Genomic DNA, 23869 nt, shown 5'->3' on the forward strand with positions numbered 1-23869 from the left:
AATTTATTAAAGATAATTCCATAATTACAATTATGGGTGGAAGAATTTAAATCCCAAATCTCCTAAAAAAGGAGGAGTTAATTACAAAATCATTTGATGATCACAAATTACAACTTATTGCCTGAAAAAATTTATGAAATTTGTTAGGTAATTAGACTTATTGAATTTCAAATATGGTAAAAAGCGTTGTCAAAAAAAAAAAAAAGGGTAAAAAGCTTAGAGGATCTTTTAATGCAATGAGATGCATGGCTTCATTGTGCATGTGGCACCTGGCCAACTTAATACATATCTAAAGTTCTAAACCCCTCACTATCTTGCCTCTATAAATAAACCCCCTGACCTCTCTCGATCACCATTTATATCTCCACAGCCTTTACATTCACCACTCAAACTTTTTCCTGCACACACAAAACTCTCTCTTTTGTTACCAAAAGCTTCCCTAACTCATTTATTTCCTTCTCAAGCACAAGGCAAAGCAATCAAGAATATTTCATATCAAGTTGCATCTAATTTGGTGAGTTCCTTTTTTATTTTCATTGCAATCTTTTGTTCTCAATTCTTTTTATGTTAGAATTTTTTTGAAGCTTTTAGGCAGGGAATACTGTGTTTATGGTAATACCCACTTTGAAAATTATCATCTTGTTTGTTCCCTTTCATGTTTCACAGTCATTCATGCATGCCTTTTTGACTCACCTAGCTAGCTAGAGACTGTTGAAGATGTTAAAGTTTTGGTTTATTTGCTATTTATAGAATCTACTTTAAAATGTGCGTTTCAAATAACTGACGAAATCGGCGGACAAGTTCTTCCATTCACGTCTCTCTTTCTTAAACTGCCATAGTTTCTTTTTTTGAACTTCGGTAGGAATATTTGAGGAGATAATACCATCTTATTGTACTCTAGGTATACCTAATAATTACTAATTTTCATTTTCTGGGGGTTAAGAAATCAAAAAAGGTTGTTGGAAGATCTGTTTATGAATTGCTGTATCTTCTCATCTCACGCGAGATTAAGTGCGTGATACAATATCGATGGTCATGACCCTACTCTCTATTTGGTTGAATAGAAAGGGAAGAAAAAAGTAAAAAGAAAGAGAAAATGGTAGGATGGTGTATTTGTTTTGATATGTTTGTCAGCTTTTCTAATTTAAAATTTCTTACGAGGTAACTCAAACCCACTTATAACTTCATAAAATCTTACTCTATATAAAAAGAGAATAAAAAATTATAGAGACTTTAACTCTTACCGTTTTTTAGGTTTTAACTACCTCAATTGGTAAAATTTTTTATAATCGAATAAGAAATTCTAGTTTGAATTTTGCCTATCTTAAACCAATTAGTATACTGATGATAAGATGGGCTATCTCTCAATACCTTCTGTGTCTTTTCTCTTTCCCTCTAGCCAAACAAAACAAAGGAGAGTCCTCTTCTCTGGTCAATTCCCTTGAGGTGGGTTTTTGAATAGTCTTTTCGGTTACTGAGTGGTCTTTTTCTATGTCTGTTTTTGAAGTTATGGTTAACGACCGAACACGTGCCTCTTCTTAGGGCCCATAAGTTGATTGGGCAAGAGGGCTAGTTGAGCCCACCGTACGTACAATTTAGCGTAAGCCCGTGATTTCAGTCAAAGACCTTGGGCCCAGATTTCATCACACAACCAAGAAGCTGCCATCTGTGGGAAGTGTCACGAATTAGATTCTAGGGTCCACCAAATTCCTTGGATTATTTTTTTTCTGTTGAGAAAGAATTTAATTTAGGGATACAAATTTTGTGACAAAAGTTGTATTAAAGTGTAAAAATATTTTTTGAAACAAATTTTAGTACCATAAATTAAGTTACAACTTTGCTGTGCAATTATGTATTTGGCAAATTGTGAGTGGTGAAAAAAAATTGGTGAGTCCATATGAAAGTGATAGGTAGCCAATAACAGTATGTTATGTAAGATAGTTGTGACAAAAGCTGTCTAAGTCTGTGGATCTAAAATTTCTATTTTTGACATAAGCACCCCCCTTGTAAGGTCACATTCCAGTTAAGGACTGCACTGGTACCTGAAAAGGGGTTAAAGGCTTAGAGCATATAGGAGCAGTATTATACTCGGGGAGTTGTTTGGTGGCAATGGAAAATATTAGCACATACATTTTCCTAGGCTGGCATTTTGCTAACTTCTTTGTTTTTAAAAGAGGCATTTGCTAACTTTAGACATTTTTATACATATTTTAATGGAAATTTCAGACTTTTCTTTTCCATCATGAAGCATGTAATGACATAGGGAAAGAGGAAAGTGCTAGCCAATAACCACGTATGTTTTGCCTGCATCAAAATTTAATTGATATTTTAGTTTGATAATAAAAAGTAATCATTTATATTTGAAATATTATTTTATTTACATATATATATATATATATATATAAAAGGTATATGAATAAATGGACCGTTTGAAATCAGCACCTAATAGGTTAAAGTAAATTCCCTCAAATCGATTTCGATAAAACCTTATCCTTCTTTATAAGCTTCTTAACAGATTTCTTATATGATAAACAAGCAAACGTTTAAGTTTAGCTCTTATAACAATAATATTCAATTAATCAATCCCAATCTTGAAAATAATGATAAACAAGAAAAGGATTGCTTGTATGATCTGTTGGTTTATCTTAATGGAGTCGAAAATTACCAAACTTTATTGAATATTATGTTGCTTGTTTTTACCTATTACTACCATAGCCATACATGTTTAAAGACTATAAACTAATTTCTCATAATTTGATTGACATAATTATCACATTGGTTTGGATCAAAACTCACTCATAAAAAATTACTTATTTTAAAAGTACTTATAGCATCATAACCTCCTAATCAGCGGCTCTAAATCCGGATTTCAAAATCAAAATCATTACCAGGTGGTGGTCACTATTTTTTTGAACTAAGAGACAAGCATATATACCAGGTATTGTACCTTATTCAAGCTTTCTTTCTTTGTTTGCATATAATATTAAAATATTCAATGTTAGACTTTGCTTGGTCCATAATCAATTTCCACTTCATAGTTAGGTGTGAGTGAACACAAGAAGAATTAGTATAAAAAATTTTCATAACCCCACAAAAAAGCGACTAAAAAACAAAAAACAGGCATTGATCACCCTTTTGAATTAATAAATTAATACAGTAATGACTTAATACTTCCATAAACGTAATATTATATGTTTTTAGCTTTCTGAATTTAGATAGTCTTTCCTACGAATATTCAACATCACTTCCAGGTGGTTTCTTTGAAGTTGAACTGACACTTCGTCCTTTGTGTCGTGTATGGTTCTTGGGGCTTTTCAAGTAGATTTAAGACTATAAATTATTTTGTAATTTTTTTACTATAATTTTAATGTTAAAAATTGTGAATGGTTAATTATTATTTACATATAAATTTATTTATTTATTTTTATATTAATCATACTTTCTTACGTTACGATTGTAACAAGAAGTTGTAACAAATTTTGTTGCTCTTAATATTTTGGGGGCTTTTCTTATGAGTCTAAAACAGTGACTCTAGACGTTTCCACCCATAGTAAACCCAGATGTCCAAAGCATTTGGATTAGCCGTGTACCCCATTGACACGTGATTTGTGTCTTTTGTACTTTGTCTGCTAATTAAAACCCTTTTAATTGTCCAACAAGCCTTTAGCACTTTCGGTTTCAAAGTCAGGGTTACACTTTAACTTTTATTATTAGTTGGTTTAGATGGCAGTTGACAGTTGGATTTGTACGTGTTTTTCTGATACGTGTCATGTGTGGTGTGGGCTTTTCTGGGTTTCTGTCTGCCTTGGCTTTGTCCGTTGTGTTTTGCTTTTGCCTTTTCTTCATTGCTTTTTTAATTGAACAGGAGTTTGATTTGTTGAACTTGTTTTGACTCTCGAGTCTCTTTTGTTTGGGGGAAGCTGATGTCCAGTGATACTGGCGAACACGTGTCTACTCTCAGGCACGTGTTTGTATTTTAATGTGTTCAGTGGGAACTGGTCACAGGATACAAGCCAAATTCTTTTTGTTTTGCAACGTGTTTGGTTGTGTTGTTTGTGTTGTCTAAATAATTGTTCTTGTTATTTAAACAACGTAACACGTATTTTTATAACATCTTTTCATTTACATGTGTTTTTATGACACTTAAAACAATGTTATTAAATGGTCTCTCAGGTTAGTTGAGTAGCTACTTGATATATATATATATATATGTTTGGTTAATGTGTGCCCTTAGGTTATACATTAACTATCCATTTTAGAAAAGTTTTTATAGGGAAATGAAAAAAATGTCAAAAAAAATTAATTACTTTTTTGTATTTTCATAATTTTTTTTTAAAATGGTTTACTAATGGATACTCTAATGGCATATGTTAGTAAATCCCTTTGTGTGTGTGTGTGTGTGTGTGTATATATATAAAGTAGAGAACTGTGTGCCTCAAAATTTCTTGATTCTCTCTTTCTTTCCAACCAATCTGTGGTTTCCTTCTAAACAATTGGAACTTCTTAATGGAAATATTAAAGAAGTCATAAGTGATTCATGGTGAAAATGACAATTACTTTTTGTATTTTCATAATTTTTTTTAAAAATGGTTTACTAATATATACTCTAATGGCATATGTTAGTAAATCTCTTTGTGTGTATATATATATATATATATAGTAGAGAACTGTGTGCCTCAAAATTTCTTGATTCTTTCTCTTTCTTTCCAACCAATCTGTGGTTTCCTTCTAAACAATTGGAACTTCTTAATGGAAATATTAAAGAAGTCATAAGTGATTCATCGTGAAAATGACAATAACAAACCCAAAAAACACACACACATGTATATATAGAACTATGTTATACAACTTTAATTTGTACTTTTAAGAATATAATTACCTCCTATAGCACCAGACATTTGGTCCTAGTTGTACCTCCCTAGCCTAGGTACTAAGTTGAAGGGGGAAGGGTGTTTGGGTAGCAGTAAAATCATTTCTAACCAGTGCATATATAAAGAATATAAAATAGAGTGCAATAGATCAGAGCACTTAAACATGCAGCACCAAGCTGTACATTCAGACCTGCCTACAGAAACAACTCACAATACAAAACTATTAGGAGCACTACAAACAAACATTCCATTCTAAAAACCAACTATAACTCAACAAAGGCTAAGATAGCACTACAGCTCTGTAGGTTTTTTCTTTGAAATGGTCACCCTCAATTCTCCATTTTTTATCTCATTCTTAAAGCCTTTTGCCATCTGGTCTTCAGTCAATAGAGAGTGTTAAAATTATTGACATTGTTTCTTTGTCTCCATAAATGATACACACCAGCAGCAATTAATTAAAATTTTAATTTTTATCCACTCTGGATCAAACACAATTCCCTCCTAGCTGTTGACCACAATTGATTACCTCATGCCAGTGGACACTCGCTGCAGAAGACAATCCTATTGTTAAATTACCTACCTCTTGTTTTGATACCATATTAAATTACCAATTATTCTGAAAGTTTAAACTATTGTGATGTGATAAATTTGATTATTTAACCATATAATTCTAACACCCATATATACCACTCTCTTCCAGATCCCACCAGAGAAAAAACATTCAAAGAATGAATTATCTCTTGTTTCACACTGATTCTACAGAAAACACACAATCACCCTGCCAGCCTCATTTTGCTAATCTGACACAAGTAGAGAGTCTATCTTGTATGGCTAATTAAAAAAAAGAAAGCATGCTTAGGCATAATAGCTGCATCCCAGACCAACCTGTACCAATTTACCTTGGCGCACATATATCTAATAGCTTCCTAGGCAGATTTACAAGAAAAACAACCATTGGCTGTAGGGACCCAAGCCAAGGTGTCTTCCTCACAAGTCTAAACAAGCTTGCAATCTTGATGCAAAATCATTTGATCAGGAGTTCTAGGGAGTCCCCAATGCTACTGCCCATCCACCAAGACACTAGATATCTTAGCAGAAGGATAACTACCTGCCGCGAAAATAACCTGAACATCAAATTTAAAGTTAATCACCCCTTAAGGATGCCAATTGTCATACCAAAGATGAATTTTGCTACCATCACCAGCCTTTATTTGAAAAAACCCATTACAGCTCCCTGAGTTTCAGAATTTGTCTGCAACTCCAGGAACAATTCTGGGGTATTTTAATCTCCCAGAGGTTTTGCCCTTTTAGGAGTATTTATGAACCCAAGCCACCCATAAAGATCCTGCTTGAATTAGTAAATTCCAGATGTGACTTGTGACTGTAGATCTATTCCAGTCTGTGATTCCTTTTAACCCCAAACCTCCTTCAGATTTAGGCAAGCAAACTTGTTTCCAAGAAAACTTGGCCTTATGAACAGCTTGATCAAAACCACTCCACAAGTATGAATTAAAGAGCTTTTTCAATATCCTTAACTACCTTTACAGAGAGAGTAAAGGAACTTGTCCAATAAACCTGAATCCTAAACAACACAGATTGAATAAACTGGACTCAACCTATAAAATTTTCTATAATTTAAAGATGAAAAAGTTCTTAATCTCTAATTACCTTAATATGTGATAAGCATAGAGATTATAGGGAAATATGTAATTATTTTTTTATGAGGAAAATATGTAATCTAATGATAAGTTTGTCAAACAAATTTTATTATTGATTTTATATTGACAAAATTCATACTAGATTCAACTTGAACCTAACTCATATTTTAATAGTTTAATATTTATTTTCATATTTTTTAGATACGCCAAGAGCCACTCAATGGCATAATCTACTTCTCCCATAAAAGAGAATTTGGATTCAAATTCATTCTAAGGGGGAAAAACTTTCTTAGATGCATGCACCCCATATAATAATAAAAAATTTTGGGTTAATTTTGGAGGTAATATTTAGTTTTTATCGCATGCCACATTCTGTTCTCTCATAAAAGAGAACCTAAATTCAAATCTCTTATGAAGAAAAGACAAAATAAAACTTTTTTAGATGCATGCACCTCATATAATTAAAAATTATTTTGGTCAAAATTGGAGGTAGTAATATTTTAGTTTTTATTACATATCATGTAATGTTAATGCTCTTATTATCTTTTTTCACAAACAATTTTGTCTTTATTTAGTGAGGGCTTAATTTGTCTCCATGAAAGTCTTTCCTTGAAATTAGACAATCTCTCTCTCTCTCTCTCTCTCTCTCTCATATGTTAATGTCCCTCAAATGAAAAACTCTTTGTAGTTATTATATTAAATTTACATTGTCCAATGGTAGTTAAAGGTTGGATCTTAGTGCGATAATAAGTATTTTCTACCAAAATCAACATACTGTGGGTTTGAGCATGAGAATTAGTGTCTTAAATGGTAAGATGCTTATTAATAACTTCTCTCATATTGTCTTCTTAAAGATATTGGGTTTTATGCTTATTGTGTATTGGCCCAAGGAATCCAATGATGTAATAAACCCATCCACATCTAACCCTAGACACTATTGCTACTCTATAAACCCAAATAAGGTTATTGTAATACACACCCTATTATGCTTGAGCAACATATTCATGTACTGATCCTTTCACAAAATTAGAAAACCTTGGAGTCCTCAATGTTGAAATTGTCCTTGCTTGTCATGTAAACTAGCTCCATTGTTCATGGTTTTCTAGATTTTAAACCTTGTTCCTCATGCATATGTTTACTGTTATTCCCATGAACCCCCACTAGTCAATTTCTAGCTCCATTGTTCATGATTTTCTAGATTTTAAACTTTGTTCCTGCTTTGTTCCTCATACATATGTTTACTGTTATTCCCATGAGCCCCCACTACTCAATTTAAAATTTAATCTATTTAGTTAGTGCCCTTTAATCAGTCAAGTGGGAGTGATAATGAGAGAAATATTGATTAGGCTATGTTTATACAATTCATTAAATTCTAATTCAGTTGGCGGAAGGAGTTAGATTGAGGCATGGTGGTACTTAGTGTGGAGACAACAAATCTACCATTCATTGTATATTATGTTATTTCGATGTTGAACTTAGAGCCTAAGACTCTTTTCACACTAGCAATTGTCATTGTCATCTGAATCAGCCTGATTGGAACCTTAATGTGAGACAAAACCTTTCAGTTGTCTGAAGTGTATAAAGTCAAGTCATAGGGTCTATAAAATTATGGTCGAAAATGAAATTTTCTCCCCTTGTTTTCCTACTGTTTCTGTGTGTTGCTCTTTTTAAAAATTTTATATTTGGAAAAAGGACCTTTCTTTAACTCTATGATTCTAACGGAGCCCACTGAAACTAGTTATAATACATGTCACTTTATATATGGTTGGTTGCACTGAAATTGGCTTAAGGAGATTACTCCCCTAATAAATTAATTTGTGATTGGTGCTATTAAAATAAATATTAGTAGTGGATTTATTTGAAGATAATATTACTTTAATAACTATTTGTTATGTCAGTGGTTGTGATAAATTTTGTCAAAATGGTTGTGTTTTTAGATTATTATTATTCCCTTACCAAAAGAAAAGAAAAAGAAAAAAAGCTTAAATATAGGTGCAAACGACCTTGATTTATTTATTTTTTTTGAGAAATGAAAAAGGGGACTCGCATGTGGCAATTCTTGTCCCACACCTCATGGTACATTTGGGTAAGCCCATGGATATTTTGTTAAACTAATTCATGATATTCAATTAATTCTTACAACCACGTGTAATGGTATACCACCAACCTCCATTGAAATCTTAGCTTGAATATTCTCCTTACATGAGAGAGGCATTAAAATAAAATGTTTAAGAGAAGATTAGAGAGTATTCTCAGCATGAATTATATTAGTATGTGAAAAGAGAATAATTTAAGTTTGTCTAATAGAGGTTGATTAACCAACTTATCGTAATTAGTTTTTATAAGGATGGGTAGAAGATTGAAGTTTAATTCTTAAGGGGTAAGATTTTTGTCTGGAGTATTGGACAAGACACTAAAACCGACATGTGAATATTTTTAAACATGTGTCGTGTTGTGTTTGTCACACTTAATGAGTATCAGATACAAGTCAATCTAATTATTAAGAATGACTTGGGAAACATTAGAGACACTATAACACATGGAACATGCATGCAGAATTAGATTGATGAGACTTTTTAGTCATTGTTATTAATTGTACTTGACAATGAAATTTAAAAAAAAAAAGTTTCTAGCTATTTCCTGGTTACTTATAATTATAATGATAAGAAAAAGAAGAAGTAAGTTTCGTATATACTCTATGGGTTTTGCATTCATCGTTCAATTTTACTAGACTAGCATTGTTTGAAACAAAGCTTACCCAAATAGTGGAAAACATATAATTGTTAATTTGGCTAGTTTATTTTTACTTAAAATATAAATTGAGTAAAAAATATAATTATATCAAATAAATGAAGTTAAAAAAAATTGTACTGATTAATTAAACCAAGCTGCGCCAGATAAAACCACACATGCAATAGTGACATATTGAAAAGCACTATTGTGTGGTTATTAAACTCTGATAAGTAAATTGTAATTGTCTCCCATTATTAATGATTAATATGATCCAAGTTTAACCAAAAAGAAACAAGAAAAAAAAAAACCATCAGGTGCGGGAACATCAAGTTGATTGATAGTCATGCGCACCACCTCATACTGTGGGCCAATAAGATCTAATACAAATGGAAACGATGCTTATAAAAACAGCATGCGAACTACACTCCAACTCGTTAAGCTTCAGTTCTATCATCTGGGTCATCATCAATCCTTCATATAAGGTTCTCATAGTATAGTATAGTAGCTAGAGATCATTGGCCATTTGAGTTGCCCTATGCTCATGACTAATAATCACTAACAAACCCCATTTAGTATTTCTTTTAGTTCTTTGATTTATTTATTTTTATTTTTCTGGTTTTGGACTTGCATTTTGCTTATTTGAAAATGGATTTAGTGTTTAACCTTTCTCCTTTTTCTTAGTTCTTTGATCTTTTGTTTTGGACTTGCATTTTGCTTATTTGAAAAGTTGATGATGGTTTTCCTTTTCCCTTTTGAAATTATGTATTAATAATTTGGGTTTTGTTGCAGGATTGGAGGTAATTATTAGTTTACAACACTGACCAGATCAGCCAGCGGTTTTTTTTTTTTTGGTATTACAGGTACCTATCCAATTCATTCTGGGCTGTATTTTCTCTGATTGGTTAGATGACATAGGCATATATGGATTATGGACTTTTGAGCTTGGGTTTTCTGGCTCCTAGACCCAAGGCTTTAATGGGCTTTAATTACATGCACTTTCACCCACCGGGGCCACTACATTTTCGGCCTGATTGATTTGCATCAAAAACAAAATTCAAACAATTAATATTATATTCTACCAAAAAAATAAAAATAAAAATTATAGTTCCTTGTTTCTTCCTTTCAATTTTTCTATTGGTGATGACTAAGAGAAATTTTGGACACTTACACAGGCAATGGGATTGCAAAGATCACCTTCCTATAAACCAAACGCCCAACCTAAACCTATTCCAGAAACAAAAAATGAAGAGAACAAAGTCAATGGCTATTCTACCACAAATGAACCTATATTCTTGAATTCAAGTTATAATTCCTGGGTGGTAAGCTTCAATTGTGTACGTTATTAAAATTTTACCATATACTTGAACTTGGCATAGTTTATATGACCATGAAAGTTGTACTCCCTACACTCAAAAAACATAAGAAAAAAACCCAGTCTTATATTTAAATGATTAATTTTTTTTTTTTTTTTGGTTGAATACAAAATATTAGGTGGAACACCCTTCTGCACTACGCTCATTTGACGGTATGATGAAAGCCACAAAGGGAAAGAGGATTGTCGTGTTTTTAGATTACGATGGGACCCTCTCTCCTATTGTAAATGACCCTGAGCTCGCTATCATGTCTAATGAGGTAAATAACACTGTAAGAATTGAAACATTACGGGCCTGTTTAGTAATATTGTTCTAGTAACGTTATTTGTATTTTTTAGAAATACATATTGGTGAAAAAGTGGATAGAAATACGTGTAATGTTGAAACATGTGTTTAAACACACGTACCAAACGGGTCCTACAATTTACAAGTCTAGTTTTGTACTTCACTCTATGTGACATAGATTTATCCTATCCTTTACCATAATATAAAAATTACAAGACTAATTTTTACTCTTTATCTTATTCTTTACCATAATATAAAAATTACAAGACCAAATTTTTTACTATTTATCTTATCCTTTACTCTAATTAATAACAGATGCGTAAAGCAGTATGTAAAGTTGCAAAAAAATTTCCAACAGCCATTATTAGTGGAAGGTGCAGAGACAAGGTAATAATCTAATCACTACAAATACTTTAATTGGTTGCCAATCTAATTGTAAACTCTTTGAGGTTTCTATAACTGTGTTTTTCTACTTGGATCTCTTTTGTTTAGGTAAAAGAATTTGTTAAGTTGAGTAATGTTTGTTATGCTGGGAGCCATGGGATGGATATAATGGCTCCACCAAGAGCAGTTAAGTCCAGTGATGGCAAGAACCATAACATATCCCCTGACAAAAAGGTCAGTCTTTTCTAATTTTTTTTTTCTTCTTCTACATATGCATTTCATGATTTTAGAAAGTAATAGGATTCTCAAGGTGACACCATGATTAAAGAAATACTTGGAGTAGTCACATGATAAAGGCCATTCAACCAACATGTTCAATTTTCTAAAAACTTGTTACATGATATGATGAAAAAATTTCTATATCATTTTCATTTGAATAGTGTTTAATGGAGTAATAATTATTTTCTTATTTCCTCGAATAACATGAATTTCCCATCTTTAGGGGGGTGAAGTTCTCTTCCAACCTGCTAAGAAATTCATGCCTGCAATTGAAAAGGTTAGCTAATTTTCTATGGTTATTTCTCCTAATCAATGAACCAACTGCAAAGAAGATTAATCACATCTATGTAGATTTTATGTCATCGGGTCGTTTTGTATGCAATACATGTGTGTATATACATGTTTGAGCGTGTCTATATTTTTTGTTACATAGAAATAATTACACACCATCAAATCGTTCAAACTAGTAGTGTATTAGATATTCTGTTAAAAACCATCCCAAGTTTTTATTTTTATTTTTTTTAATCCTTTGCCAGACTCAGTTCCATATATAAGATCAATTTGTTCTGTTCCTGACAGATATACAGAATTTTAGAGGAAAAAACAAAGACAATACAAGGTGCCAGGGTAGAGGATAATCGGTTCTGCATATCTGTCCATTATCGGCAAGTGAGAGATGAGGTGAAGATTCTTGGCTGTTATCCTCATAAATTTATTTCTATTTTTTAAAGATCACATGAATTACCTATTAATTTACCGATTACAAACCTAACTAAATTTTTTGAAGAGCATTGCTCTGTAACAATATTACTTGGGAAAGATCAAATGTAATGATACATAGACAAGTAAATTTCANGTTATCACCGACTAGGATTATCTAATAGTTTAAGAACATTTGATATTATTGAAGGTTAATCAAAATATATAGTGGAACATTTACAAAATATGGATTATTTTTCCACGTGCAGGATTATGGCATGTTGGAAGAGACGGTCAAGTCTGTAGTTGAAACATACCAAGAATTTCACGTAACTGAGGGTAAAAAGGTAAGAGGATTAACCTTAAATCTTGAATTTTCACTTGCTTGCCATATATTTTCTTGTTCTCAATGTGACATGTAATTTTATTTACAGGTTTTGGAGGTACGACCATCTATTGAATGGAACAAAGGTCATGCATTGGAATATTTACTTGAAACTTTAGGCTTTAGCAACTCCAGTACTGATGTCCTCCCATTTTACATCGGGGATGATCGAAGTGATGAAGATGCTTTCAAGGTTTCCTACATGATCCCAATTATTATATTTGATTGCATTATTAAGCAGGAAAATGTTGTTCTAAGAACTCAAGAAAAGTTGTATTCAGCTTAAAAACATTTCCGCCTTTTGAAACCATTTTCCTATGCTTTGAAAACTATTTTCACCGGTGCCCCAATCAAACAGTTGTTCCAAGAGCCTCATTTATTTTTTTTTGTAATTTTTAATATGATAATATAGAAAAGAACATAGCTCTTACCAACTAAAAATTTGTTGGAGAGGGTTTAGCTTGTAGGAACTCAAAAATTTGCTTCAAGAAATATCCATAGTGAAATGCTTTAGAGGAAATGTCACTTCAAAAAAAAAAAAAAATTTAATGGAAGCTTTTGCATATATACACAAAAAAGAATGTTTCCATAATAATATAATAACTATATAAAATTTTAAATTAGATGCAATTACTTGTTGGAACTTAGTTATAGTTCATGTAAATTCTTTCAGGTCATTCGAAGAAGAGGACATGGCTATCCAATTATTGTATCTTCCATTCCGAAGGATACAGGAGCTTTATACTCTCTGTGTGATCCCTCGGAAGTATTAACTTTCTTGAAAAAGCTAGCAGGACGGAGGGAAAAATCTTCTTCTTACAGGACACTTGCTCGATTCAGGGTTAAGGCAATTGAAAATTTGAAATAGCATTTTGGTTTTGTTGATAGAAATTCGAAAAAAAAGTTCATATATAGATGGATGGAGGACTCGGGAAAATTCCAGTTTCACTGTTTTATTTAGTGCTATGTGAAACAACCATGTATTGGAGTTTCCACCTTATAAATGACCATCTTATGAAAGAAATGTACTTTGCCCTTTGACAAGTGCAAAAATATTGTAAAATCTCTCTCTCTCTCTCTCTCTCTCTCTCTCATGCTAAGTTGTTTATTACGTTAAAAGAGTATCTTATATTTTGTTGCAAAGTCTTGTTTGCTATCTTTGTATTTGTAGTAGAAACTATAGAAGAGTAGGTACAAGTATGATCACTTTATTAAATAAGTTGGTAAGTTCTTGATTTTCTATTTCTTACAAGCCATTGGCAAATATCATAAATACTTAACAAATTTTTAAAATTTGGATGTCAAACTTGTCAAACTAAATTATGCTCATATTGATGAAGTTTTGCTTCCAGCACTTGTTTTTCATGATCTTCGAAATCTTACAAATAAAACGATTTCTATTATAGAGCTATATATAATTAAATAATTCCATTACATTCCTACCAAATCAATGATTTAATTCCTGTAGTTGAGGAAAACAGCCTTGTTGTTTAGTGTCATTGCCTACTTTCTTTTATGAGGAGAACAAGGGTTTGTACTTGATAAGAACTTAGTAGTTCTTAATCAAGTAATGGAAATAGCTACGGTAGTTCTTCGAGGGAACTAGACCTCCTAGAGTAGAATAGAGTAAAGAAGAAGAAAGAGTAGTAAGAATAGTAAAGTGAAGGATATTTCATATTTGTACGTTTTAAGACTCCTTAAAACCAAGGTATTTAAACTTGGATCAGACCGTAAGGTCCGACCGAGAAAACCTTAAATCGTTCAAAATTACGGTCCGTTTAACAACAAAAACCACTCTATGCAAAAAAAGGACCCATATGAACTGGGGTCCGACTGTCCAGTTTTGTGAACCGTGAGCGGTTCTGGCGGTTCAATTAGAGTTATTTTTATTAAAAAAAAAAAAAAAACATTACGCCCAAATCACCATTGTTAAAGCTTCAACCATAACATTCTGTTAAACATTGAACTCGCATCCATGTTTTGGATAGTTTCAGGCGAAAATTTCTTTTCGGCAATGAGAGCTTCTGCGAAATTTTTTTTGACAAAAAAAAAAAAAGAAAAGAAGAAGAAAGGAGTAGCCACTTCACGGTGACAATGTAATGCTCTACAAGAGTTTTTTACCAAAAAAAAAAAAAACCATGATTGTTTCCATGAGTGAAACTGAGAAGGAGGCAGAGGAAGAGTTTTTTTATTTTTTTTTGACAAAAAAAAAAAAAAAAAAAAAAAAAAACAATGATTGTTTCCATGAGTGAAACTGAGGAAGCAAAGGAAGAGTTTTTGTGAAGAGAAAGAGTGAAGAGGGCTCATCAAAAAAGAGAAAGTCAGAAAGATGGAACACTGAAGCAACGTGTACGCAACTAGGCATTGGGAAAGTAAAAGAGCATTGGGAAGGTAAAATTTTTAAATGGGTGGATGAGAAAAATTTAAGATATTAGTAAAAAAATAAAATAAAAAAGAAATAGATAAAGATGTAGAATTATAAACGGTGGAGGAGATAAAGCAATCAATCAAACGGTGGAGGAAAAAGGAAGAAAAAAAAATAAAAGAAACAGAAAAAGGAAAAACGGATTGTACTTAGGCAAATTGAAAAGGTGAAGTGCTATGTCCACAATATTTTACAATATTTTTACAACAAATTATGGGTGGTTAGTTATTATTAGTTCAAATTTAAATTTAGCACTAAAATTACTTTTTTAACTCAACAATAACAACCAGTAACAACCTCCCATTTAGGATTTGTTGTAAAAATATTGTAAAAATGTTGAAGACATATAATTTCTCTTTGAAAAGTATAAGAAATTTAAAAGAAAAATAAAATCTTCACAATATTTTCATAACAATATTATAGTGGATGACATAATGAGTATAAAACTTTTATACTCATTATATCATCCACTATAATATTGTTATATACTTATTTATTTGTTTATTTATTAGGTTTGCTTAAGATTTAATATTTTTTATGTGTCTTATGAAAATTATGATATGAAAAATATATTTGAAAGATAAATCTCATATTTATTTGGAGACTATTTTAGCTAATTTTTCTACTTTTACTAATTTAATGTATTTATTTATATTTAAAATAATTATTAAATTAATTATAATGTCATCACAGTTTGACCCCAGTTCGACCTCAAAAATCTTGAACCTCTTCATTTTACAGTTTAATGAACGGTCTGGATTTCAAAACCTTGCTTAAAACACAACCAGATTAACTTAGTTAATTAGCCAAGTGATTACTTAGTTAAGTTAAACATATCTAGGTTAACACAAATATATCATATCAATGTAAAGTGCGAAAAATAAAAAACATAAAGATATGATGACCCAGAAAAACCAAACTGATAAAAAATATGGGGAGGATTTAACCTAGCTATCCTCAAGGTAAACTAAATCCACTATGAAAGAATTGAAGTTCACACAATCGCGACTTAGACCACTAACATCCTATTGCTACATCGAGTAGGAAACTTAATACCACGACCATGTGACAGCTTCGAGTCCACAGACTACTTCTTTCTTGGATTCCTAGCAAGTACAAGCACTCCCGCTTGTATATCTTTAATTTCTTGAATCTGCAATTGAATGATCACCAAGTTCTTGACATAATTTTGAATCTTGAAAACCTTAAGTATGTGTGAAAGTAAACACCTCTAGATCTCACAGAAGATTCACATGTACAATATAAAGAGCAACCTCAAAACGTGACTAGAGTTTTCCCTTTTATAATTAAGACAAAACGTAAAATCCTACACGTCAAACGGGCTTGGGCTGAGTTGAAAATTCTGCAAAAAAAAAAAAAAAAAAAAAAAAAAAACAATCTGCACGACTTTCGATTGGTCGAGTTTAATTCTCGATCAATTGAGCCAGACATATTTACATAGTAAATCCTGCAACAACTCGATTCCAACGTTACATAAAAAACATATACTTTGGGTAAGTCTAAACACGACTAAAACGTTTTGATCATGGTTTGCTAACATTACAAAATGAAGTTCTAATACATTAATTCCTACACATCAAACGGGTTTGGGTTGAGTTGGAAATTCTGCAAAAAAAAAAAAAAAAAAAAAAAAAAAACAATCTGCACGACTTTTGATCGGTCGAGTCTAATTATCGATCAATCAAGCCAGACATATTTACATGGTAAATCCTACAATAACTCGATTCCAACGTTACATAAAAAACATATACTTTTAGCGAGTCTAAACAAGACTAAAACGTTTTGATTATGGTTTGCCAACATTACAAAATGAAGTTCTAATACATTAATTCCTAATTCCTTAGAACCTAACAATATTGTTAGGTTTTAAAAGTTTAGAACAATTGGCAAACTGTGAGCACAAACTTGTCTAAGTGTAGATCTTAGAGTCTATAGAGTTTATTAGACAATGCTCAAGGTGTTACAAGTTAGAACACAATAACATTCAAGCTGCATAAAAGAGAATTCAAATTTAGTGAAATCCGACCGATCTAAAATTAGATTCGGCCAATCGAAAATCGCAGGCATGAAATTTCTGTAGAGTTCTATTTCAGCCCAAATTCTACTTAAACATTTTGGGTTTCAAGTGAAACACTTCTAGTATATAAAGTAAAATCCTAACTATGTTTTCAGAGCTTTTTGAGAGAGAAAAGAGTGCATCTTGTGCCTCTAATTTGTAGATCTAGGGTTTTGTACCCAAAGCTCTCTCAAGTCTTCTACCAGCAATATTCTTTGAAGAAACTCAAGATTCGGTGTTGTAGAAGTTGCTGCTACAAAGATCAACAAGAAAAAGTGATCTGAAACCTTTGAGTAGAGACTCAAAGTCACAAGTAAGAGTGCTTGTGTTGGTGTAAATCTAAGAAGAGAAGGAGTCCGTAAATTCGGAGCTTGCACGTGGTCATTTCAGTAAGTTACTACTAGAGGTAGCATTAGATTTATGGTTAAATCTTTTGTAAAAACTTATTCTCTTATAGTGGATTTGGTTTACCTTGAGGATAGTTAGGTCAAATTTTCTCCAGGTTTTTATCTTGAAACAGTTCATTTCATTGGTTTTCCTAGGTAATCATATCGTGGTGTTATTTACTTTTCCACATCTTTGCATGATATGATTTATTTGTGTTTAACCTAGATCAGGAAATTAATCTAAGTAATCACTTGGCTAATTAATTAGGTTAAACAATCTGTTTAAGGGGTCTAAACATAACTCTCACATATCATTCTTCAATGTCCTTGCTTACAATCCATATTACCCTTTTAAAGTAGAGCAATCTGCTATACATTCAGTATATGTATGAATTCTGTTATATAATCAGTTACAACTCTTGGACTAACTAACTAACCGCTAGTACAATTGTCACAACTCATTATTACTAACTAACTTCCCAAGCCAGCTAATGAAACTGTATGGTAAAACTCCTATTAGAATCCCCCTTCTTCCTAATTATTGTAACTATTGAATTATAAAAAATAAAAATTATTGTTTTTAAGAATATATTGCAGTAGAAAAAAATATTTACTCGATAATGATAATTCTATAGTCATTTTTGCTTATGACGAGTTTAACCTCATTTTTCAACTTAACGAGCATTCATATCCAACACATTTACATTATGTACCTCATAAAATAATATCATAATGGTAAGTAAATCATCTCCATTAATCATCTTTGAATTTTTTGATAAGTGTTTAAATAGATAAAACAAGATGCATGCCATCTAAAATATCTTAAGATTGGTATTGCGAAGCTTGAAAAAGTAAATTATTGTTCTTCATAATTTCTTTTATAAGAAGCAAAATGAAGACAAATTGAAACGAAATACCTCATAAGTTGAGTTTGATTGGTCTTGTTGCTAAAATAGTGGAGTGAAAGTTCAAATTTTGTTAGGTATGACAAAATTACCCCAACTTGATTATCTAATTCATACAAATTGAGTTAAGTTAATCTTCATATAATTACTGATTTTGATAATTCAATAGTTGGAAACACAAAAAGATGAAAACACAAAAAGATGTTTGTTAAGCTACAAAAATCATAAACATGTATTAGAGATTTTTCAATTAAAAAAATGTTAGGATGAGATGAAAAATATTGCAAATTCAATCCAAGACTCTATGGCAACCATATCCATTAAGTCACTTATACATAAACACTATACGCGTTGCCTGCGTTGACAAAGCTCAAAACATTAAAAAGTAATAACCCAGCAGATTCACGTTGGCTACAAACTACCAAATCTTTCAACGTGAATTCAACATATATAATGACAAGGAGGTGGCGGTGGCGGCAGTGGCAGTGATAGCAGTTGCGGGTGGTTGTGATTGTTATTTATTATAGTGGATATATTATTTTATTGTAGTAGATATATTATTTTATTGTGATATTTATGATGGTGTAAGAAAATCACCAAGTCAATCATTCGTCCATTTGGTCGTCCATAGCAATGTGCAAAGTATTTAGGAGACAGCTGATACGTTCGTCCTTAACCATTTTTCTTCCTCCTCCATTCACTCGTCTAGTGAAGGACGAGTAAGCAGTGAACCTCGTCCATCCTTAATGGTGGACGAGGTAGGTTCACTTGGAGTTACACTCATCACACCCTCAACCAAGAGTTATGTTGAAAAGTCATATTGCTTGAAGTTCAACACAGGTCCCGAAGAGATGAACCTTATGACGGTTAAGGAAGTTACCTTATGAATCCTCCAAGCTCTACGACGATTAGGAGAAATAACCGATTCCTACCGCTATATAAAGGTCTTTCTGCATAGAGGTAAGGGGACTTTTTCTTTTTTTGGAAAATTTTAGATAAGAAGTTAAGGAAGTCTAGAGGGCTCTTTTTTCTTCAATCTACTAACTTCACCATCGGAGAATTAAAGGCCAGCTTCCACCGGTCTTCTCTGACTTTCTTTGGTTTTCCAGGATTCATTACTCAAGATCAAGTGCATCCGGAGATTTTTCAGCCCACTAATCCTATAGAACTTATCAGTTGGCGCCGTCTGTGGGGAGAAAGAAACTTGAAATGTAAAAAAATTTGTTGTCATTGGGACTTAATTTATTAAGTTCTATAGTTTCTTTCTCCAATCAAGGGTTGAAATGGTTCGGACAAGATCTAGAGCAACGAGTCCAGGCCCTCAACATAGCAGGGACGCATCTAGTAACCCTCACCGCGACCGTCAGTCAGCACCCACCATGCAACCACCCTCATTTCAACATATGCAATCCATGGCTGCCGCTATGGCAGAATTAACTCGTCAAAACCAAGAGTTGGTTAGGCAACTTGAGTTAAGAAAGCAGCCTCACGAACGGAACGCTGGGGAATGGGCCCAGAGTCAAGAGGAGGAAAGGAATGTTGAGACTGACAATCAATCAAGAGGTACTGTTTCACGGAGGGTACCTCACTTAGAAAGGGAAATGGATCAAATGAGAAGGGTCATGGACGAGATGAGGGAAAACATGAGGAAAACAAACCCTGTGGAAGACTTGGTCCACAGGACTGATTCCCCCTTTGTGGCGTCCGTCAATGCTCATCCTTTGCCACCTAAGTTCAAGATGCCTTCTTTAGATTCATATGACGGGACGAGAGATCCTTTTGACCATATTGCCACCTTTAAAACTACTATGCATCTTCAAGGAGTTCCAGACGAAATAATGTGCAGAGCTTTTCCTACTACCTTGAAAGGACCAGCACGAGTGTGGTTCAGCAAAATACCTCCTAATACAGTGGCGTCCTTTGAGGAGCTGAGCAAGTTGTTCGTCAACAATTTCATTGGAGGGCAGAGGCATAAGCGTTCTTCGTCCAGTTTGCTAACCATAGAGCAAGGGGAGAATGAGAGCTTGCGGTCCTTCATCACGCGTTTCAATAGGGATGCCTTGGCGGTGGACGAGGTGGATGATAAACTCCTCTTGGCAGCATTTTATAACGGCGTTCATTCTGATCTATTTATCCATAAGTTATACGAACAGGCCCCTCAAACTATGGCTGAGTTAGTCCATTCAGCCCAGAACTTCATGAATGCAGAGGATGCTATCATAGCCAAAAAGAGGAAGAGGGTTGAGAAGGTTGAAGCCAACCCACCGCGTCAGTCAGAACAAGGTCCTCGTCCCAAGAAGGGACGGACGGAAGACAAGAGGGATCGAGAAAAGAAAGCAGGCCCTTCAGCACGAAATCAACAGTATACCCCCTTGAACGTGCCACTTGAGCAAGTTCTTATGCAAATTAAAGACGAGTCTTCTTTGAAGTGGCCGAAAAAGATGAAGGGGGATCCCAACAAGCGCAATCGGAACAAGTATTGTCGTTTCCATAGGGATCATGGGCATGATACAGATGAATGCTTTGATTTGAAGCAGTAAATTGAAAATCTCATCAGGCAAGGAAAGTTGAGGAATTTTCTTGGATGAGACCACAAGGATGAGAAATTGAAAGCAAAGGTAGAGGAGACGTCACGACCACCGCTTGGGGAAATAAGAATCATCCTAGGGGGAAGTCCTACAGGACAGTCGTCCAAGTCGAAGAAGGCATATTTGAAAGCAGTACAAAACGTTCAACTCTCTGGACGATTACCAGGTGAGAGAACTACGGACAAGCAAACGATTACCTTCACGGACAAGGATGCAGAGAGAATCCACCACCCCCATGACGACGCTATAGTCATCACTCTCCTTATTGCTGATTACAAGACCAGAAGGGTGTTGGTAGACAACGGAAGCTCGACTGATATTTTGTATTATCCAGCCTTTCAACAAATGAGGTTAGGACGAGATCGGCTGCAACAAGCAAGCTCCCCTCTAGTGGGGTTTTGGTGGAATGAAGATACAACCTGTGGGCAGCATTTTGTTACCAGTGACAGTGGGGGCATATCTGCAGCAAGTTACCAAGGAGGTGAACTTCCTTGTGGTTGATTGTTCGTCTTCATACAATGCCATAATTGGGAGGCCAACTCTAAAGAGGTGGAAGGCCATAACATCTACCTACCACCTGTCAGTCAAGTTCTCGACGGAGCATGGGATAGGCCAAGTACAGGGAGACCAACTAACGGCAAGAGAGTGTTACATGGCCATGTTGGCTGCGGATGAGCAAGTTCAAACAATGACTATTGAAGAAAAGAGAGTTACAGCAGAACCTGTTGAAGCGTTGGAAGATGTTTCTTTAGATGATAATAACCCGGGGAGGTGTACCAGGATTAGGGCAGATTTAGAAGCAAAAATCAAGAAGGATCTCGTTTTTTTTTTTTTGAGAAGAAATAGGGATGTGTTTGCATGGAGTCACGAAGATATGCCGGGCATAGATCCCAGTGTCATTACCCACCGTCTGAGTGTATGCCCTTCCTTCAAACTAGTGCGACAAAAGAAGAGGGTGTTTGACCCAGAGAGAGACAATGCTGTTAATGAAGAAGTTTAGAAGCTGATTACAGCGAAGTTCATTCGAGAGGTATACTATCCTGAGTGGTTGGCCAACGTAGTTATGGTCAAAAAGGCGAATGGCAAATGGAGAATGTGCGTTGATTTCACTGACCTAAACAAGGATTGCCCAAAGGATAGTTACCCGTTACCACGCATTGATCAGCTGGTAGATTCTACTGCGGGCCACAAATTACTCAGTTTCTTGGACGGTTTCTCTGGGTACAATCAGATTCGGATGGACGAAGCAGACCAAGAGAAGACATCCTTTGTCACCAGTCAGGGATTATTTTGTTATGAAGTGATGCCTTTCGGTTTGAAAAATGCTGGAGCAACGTACCAACGGTTGGTCAATTATATGTTTCGTCCACAGATCGGGCGGAATATGGAAGTTTATATAGACGACATATTGGTAAAAATTCAGGACGAAGACAGGCATCTGGACGACTTGCAGGAAACATTCCATACATTGAGGCATTATCACATGAAGTTAAACCCTGGCAAATGTGCTTTTGGGGTGTCATCAGGAAAATTCCTGGGGTTTATGGTCTCTTACAGAGGAATTGAAGCAAACCCTGATAAAATCCAAGCAATATTGAATATGAAGCCTCCGAGCAGTGTTAAAGAAGTCCAATCACTTACCGGACGAGTCGCCGCCCTCAATAGATTTGTTTCCAAAGCTACTGACAAGTGCCTGCCATTTTTTAAGGTTCTTAAAAAAGCATTTGAATGGACTGATGAGTGTCAGAAAGCATTTGAAGATTTGAAGACATACCTCACCAAGGCCCCATTGTTAAGCCCGTCCGTGCAAGGGGAAGAGTTATATTTATATCTGGCAGTCACCCCACATGCTGTGAGTTCAGCATTAATAAGGGAGGAACACAAGGTACAAAGGCTTGTGTATTATACCAACAGAGCACTGAGGGGAGCAGAAGGACGATATTCGTTGATGGAAAAAATGGCTTTTGCATTGATAACAGCCTCCAGAAAGCTAAGGCATTACTTTCAGGCTCACGTCATTAATGTCATGACAGATCACCCACTCAAGAAAGCAATTAACAAACTAGAGGCTGCAGGATGTCTGATCCAATAGGCCGTCGAGCTCAGTGAGTTTGACATAAAGTATCAATCGAGGCATGCCATAAAAGCTCAAGCTCTGGCAAATTTCATTGCAGAGTTTACTTTGGATTGTGACGAGGTGGGTGAGAAGGAGAGCATTAAGTGGGTGGTTTATGTGGATGGCTCGTCTACGCAATATGTAGGAGGAGTAGGTGTGGTGTTACAATCTCCAGAGGGAGACAAATTAAAACACAGGGTTCGTTTGCAGTACCAGACAACTAATAATAAAGCCGAGTATGAAGCTCTCCTCAAAGGGATGGAATTGGCCAAGTCCGTTGAAGCAGAGTCACTCCTCGTCCTGGGAGATTCTCAGCTAATCATAGGCCAAGTGAATGGCGTATTTGAAGCCAAGGAAGAGCGGATGAGGAAGTATCTAAACAGAGTGATGCGCCTTGTTAAAAATTTTAAAGAAGTGAACTTCGTTCAGATCCCAAGGGAAGAAAACATGGAAGCTGATGCTTTGGCGAAAGCAGCCTCAGCAAGTGAAGCCATAGACGAGGTAGATGAAATTCAATATATGCCAAGTATAGACATTCCAGAAGTACAACAGGTAGAAGGCAGGACGAGTTGGATGACTCCAATTGTGTCGTACTTGAAAGACGGACGACTCCCAGAAGAAAAGGACGAAGTAAGAAAGTTAAGGGTAAAGGCAGCCAGGTACGTTCTAATGGACAAGATTCTTTATAAAAGAGGTTTTTCCCAG

General features: G+C 34.3%; 2 protein-coding genes across 6 annotated transcripts; both read left to right on the top strand.

The window, feature by feature from the left end:
• Positions 1–316: 316 nt before the first annotated feature.
• Positions 317–13742, top strand: LOC111988691 (probable trehalose-phosphate phosphatase 2). 5 transcript variants are annotated; one of them, XM_024020476.2, is made up of 12 exons: positions 319–514; positions 2852–2938; positions 10052–10122; positions 10435–10581; positions 10754–10894; positions 11236–11307; positions 11413–11538; positions 11807–11860; positions 12163–12264; positions 12552–12629; positions 12717–12860; positions 13341–13742. In XM_024020476.2, exons 4-12 carry the CDS (start codon positions 10438–10440, stop codon positions 13533–13535), a joined length of 1056 nt encoding a protein of 351 aa, XP_023876244.2. In that variant the 5' UTR covers positions 319–514; positions 2852–2938; positions 10052–10122; positions 10435–10437; the 3' UTR covers positions 13536–13742. The 5 variants fall into 5 exon arrangements, with proteins under 5 accessions (XP_065634453.1, XP_023876244.2, XP_065634452.1 ...); XM_065778380.1 differs by having other exon boundaries at positions 2892–2938; XM_024020475.2 differs by lacking the exon at positions 2852–2938.
• Positions 13743–19872: 6130 nt separating this feature from the next.
• On the top strand, positions 19873–21000 carry LOC136069646 (uncharacterized). The gene has a single exon (XM_065778405.1). The coding sequence runs from the start codon at positions 19873–19875 to the stop codon at positions 20998–21000; it is 1128 nt and encodes a 375-aa protein (XP_065634477.1).
• Positions 21001–23869: the final 2869 nt, after the last annotated feature.

The sequence above is a fragment of the Quercus suber genome, unplaced genomic scaffold, assembly GCF_002906115.3.
Source record: "Quercus suber isolate HL8 unplaced genomic scaffold, Cork oak 2.0 scaffold_182, whole genome shotgun sequence".
Taxonomy (NCBI): Eukaryota; Viridiplantae; Streptophyta; class Magnoliopsida; order Fagales; family Fagaceae; genus Quercus; species Quercus suber.